Raw genomic sequence first — 3896 nt, 5'->3', positions numbered from 1 at the left:
AGATAGTGCAGAGTGTCTTTGCAGCCTCTGTACTTTTCATGGTGAAGGAAGAGCTTGTCAAAGTGTTTGCTGTTTTGGCTAACAAAAGCATGGTTAAAAGTATAGCTGTAGATATTAAGTGACCATGGTTAAATACCGATACCAAGACCTATCCTACCAACTAATCTTCTACTCTCATCTGTGACCTCCAAACTCTCCTATCTAATCAAGTTATATATATACATAGAGAGAGAGAGAGAGATTCAAAATAATATTATACCGATGAGCTGGTGATGCAGGAGTCGGACTGCATACTTCCGATGACTTTACAGTTACACCTCCACTATTTTCAGAAAAAAAAGAAGTTGAAGCGGCAGTCGATTGCTTATTCTGAGTACAACAATCCTCTAATCTCAATAAAGCACCTAAAAATGAAAAAACAGCTCAGGTGAATGAAACTATGTCAAGAGATTCCTTGTCCTTTTTGATTATGTTAGCTCAGGTGAATGAAAACTCGTGCAATACATACCTTGTGTGCTCCGCAAATATATCAATAGTGAAGTTACTACTCTCTTTTCCACAACCTTTCTACAAATTAGAATACTAAAAAACCTGTAAATTTGAAGCAACTTCAAATAAGATTCTAAGTAAAAATGAAAAATAATTAACTAGAAATGAAAAAGAATAATCATAAAATGCTTTTGAAAGGATATTTATCACTCACTAGAAAAAAATATAACAATAGTAAGAAAATTCAAAATTTCTCCTTTAATCATCTGTCTTCATCCAATCCCAATCAGTATCATCAATCTCATCCTCCCATCCAATATTTCTATAGTATTATCTTGTAAAACTTGTTCATTAGAAGGCATATAAACAACATTAATGGGTACATCTTCTCTTGAGCATCTTATGCCTTCATTATACAATCTACTCGAGGAACCAATTTCATCATTAGGCTCCCTCAAAAATGTTTCTCCAATATTTGGAGAATTCTCTTCCACTAAATCATACAAATCGATAGGAACTTTATTCCTCGAATAGTAAACCCCTTTTTCAACTGGATCCTCCACGTAGAAAACTTGATGAACTTGTGATGCCAATACAAAAAGGTCATCTGTACTACATAATCTGTTAAAGTATACAGGAGTTAACCCATAGTCATTTACTTTATTATGAAACCAATCACATCTAAACAAAACAGCACTAAAACAACCATAATAATCAATCTTAGTGATATCGTGAATAACTCCATAATAGCTAACTTCTCCATCAATGGGATTTCGATCCCTAGCACTAGCAAAACTATCAGTTGTTGCTGATAAAGTCACTCCACTATTTTGAGTCTTGCATGGGGCATGCCGAGCTTTAGTATGAAATCGGTATCCGTTAACCCAATATAAAGTATATCTCTTGGCCACCCAATTAGGCCCTTTAGCCAACCTTAATAAATAATCGGGCAATTCAGCATTTTTAACTTTCTCTTCAAACCAATTGCTGAATTCCTGACTATGACTCCTTGATCTTGACCAAGCGCTTAATCTCGTATCATTACTCATTAAATTTTTATGTTCCCTGCAATCATGATATTTTGAATTTAATCATAAGGTCTTTATAAATGAAGGTAAATATACGTTACATATCATAACAAATTAAATGATATTTAATATATAAATAATCATTCTATAATTCATCTTACTCAATAAACTTTTCCACTTGCTCATCTCCAGTGTTGAATAGGACATACGATGTGCTTCATAACGTAACTGTGAATCCATCAAAAAAGTGAAATCTTTTTTCTTCTCACGTCCAATCGGATGACCTATCTTAGGAAATATAGGTGACATATTCTGAATGGATTCATCATCCTCAGCTTGATCCTCAGATTCGTACCTACTGAATCTTGTCTTCACACCATCATATAGGTATCTAGAACAAAATGTCAAACATTCTTCTGCCAAAAACCCCTCTGTTATTGTTATTGATGTTTCAGGACAAGATTGATTACGAACAAATGCCTTCAACTTACAGAATTTCCTCTCAATAGGATACATTGAACGACAATGAGTTGGACCCCCAAGCTTAATTTCATTCACTAAATGAATAGGCAAATGCATCATTATATCAAAATAAGTAAGATGAAAAAAATTTCAAGTTCACAATTTATTTCAACAATTTCAGACTCCAATTTTTCAAGATCACTCCTGTTATAACCTTACTACAAATCGCTTGAAAGAAATTACCCAACCTAATCAAGGATAATGAAATATTCTTGGGCAACACTTTTCTAACAGCAACCTGGAGCAGATAATGCAATATAATATGAGCATCATGACTCTTGAACCCAGATATTTTTATCTCATTCATATGGACACGGTCCGATATATTTGAAGCACACCCTTTTGGTAATTTGGCATTTTTCATAACGCTGCAAAACAATTTTTTTTGTTTTGATTTTATAAAGAAACTAGATTCAGCTACACTTACACATCCAGTATCATCTTCTTTTGGTTGTAGCTCTTTTTGTATCCCCATTTCTTGTAAATCATAGCGAGAATTTACATGATCCTTTGACTTCCCATCTATCTCCAACAATTTCCCGAGAAAACCATCACATATATTATTTTCTATGTGTATAGGATCAACATTGTTCCTTATTTTGTTATGTGGCCAATATGACAATTCAAAAAAATGGATCTTTTCTTTCACGGAACCTAATTATCTCAAGACCTTTTCTTTTTTTCCTTTCCAAAAGTATGGTTGAAATCCTGTAACTCTTCAAGTACTTGTATACCTGACAAAGGTGTAGGAGCAGATCTATGCTCCTCATTACCATCAAATGACTTCTTATCTTTTCGAAAAGGATGGTCAGGAGGCAAAAATCTACGATGACCCAAGTAACACATCTTACGACTATATTTGAGATATTGAGAGCATGTGTCATAGTTACAAGTGGGGCATGCCAATTTTCCCTTGGTACTCCATCCAGAAAGCATTGCTAATGCTGGAAAGTCACTAACTGCCCATAATAAGGTTGCACGCATTCGAAATGTTTGGCTGGTCTCAGCATCATATGTTTCTATTCCATGTTCCCACAGTTCAATAAATTCATTATTAATGGTTGAAGGTACACATCTATATCATTTCCAGGAGATGATGGACCTAGAATGATCATTGACAAGATAAGATACTCTGACTTCATGCAAATCCATGGTGATAAATTATAGTTCATCAACATAACTGTCCACGTGCTATGAGAAATACTCATGGTTCGAAATGGGTTAAAACCATCACTTGCGAGACCAAGCCTAATATTACGAGGATCTCTTGATAAGTCTAGGTACAAACTAGTAAAAGTCTTCCATGCTTATCCATCAGTAGGATGCCTTATATTACCATCTTTAGGTCGTTCATTAGCATACCATCTCATTGCAGCAGCTGTTTCAGAAGACATGAATATCCTTTGAAGTCTAGGCTTTAAGGGAATGTACCTTAAAACCTTTGCAGGAATTTTTGAACTTGCATTAGCTGAGGCATGACCAACACTTTTCCATCTAGAAGACCCACAGACAACACAATTATCTATGTTCTCATTTTCTTTCCAAAACAACATGCAATCGTTAGGGCAGGCATGTATTTTTTCATAATGAAGACCCAAATCTCTTATCACCTTTCTAGCTTTGTTGAAAGACTCTAGCAGCAGAGCAAAAGGAAATGTCTCTTTCAACAAATCTAGCAAATCAGAAAAGACAACATTACTCAGTCCATGCAAGGATTTAAACAAGTACAACTGAATAGTGAAACTTAGTTTAGAGAAATTTTCACACCCCGGATAGAATTATTTCTTCCCTTCCTCCAATAGTTTAAAAAAATTCTTTGCATCTTCGAGTAATCCCTCTCCCATTCCTTCATAACCT

General features: G+C 34.8%; 1 protein-coding gene across 1 annotated transcript; it reads right to left on the bottom strand.

Annotated features, from left to right (window-relative positions):
• Nucleotides 1-259: 259 nt before the first annotated feature.
• On the bottom strand, nucleotides 260-3636 carry LOC124892812 (the record flags this gene model as incomplete). Its single annotated transcript, XM_047404016.1, is given in 3 exon segments — nucleotides 260-404; nucleotides 509-591; nucleotides 3471-3636. Coding segments are annotated over 3 exon segments (350 nt in total), but the record flags the coding sequence as incomplete, so codon positions are not given.
• Between the last annotated feature and the right edge of the window lie 260 nt (nucleotides 3637-3896).

Source organism: Capsicum annuum, unplaced genomic scaffold (genome assembly GCF_002878395.1).
Source record: "Capsicum annuum cultivar UCD-10X-F1 unplaced genomic scaffold, UCD10Xv1.1 ctg50938, whole genome shotgun sequence".
NCBI lineage: Eukaryota > Viridiplantae > Streptophyta > Magnoliopsida > Solanales > Solanaceae > Capsicum > Capsicum annuum.
The sequence above is the reverse complement of the archived record's forward strand: the minus strand, read 5'-3'. Positions and strand labels throughout refer to the sequence as shown.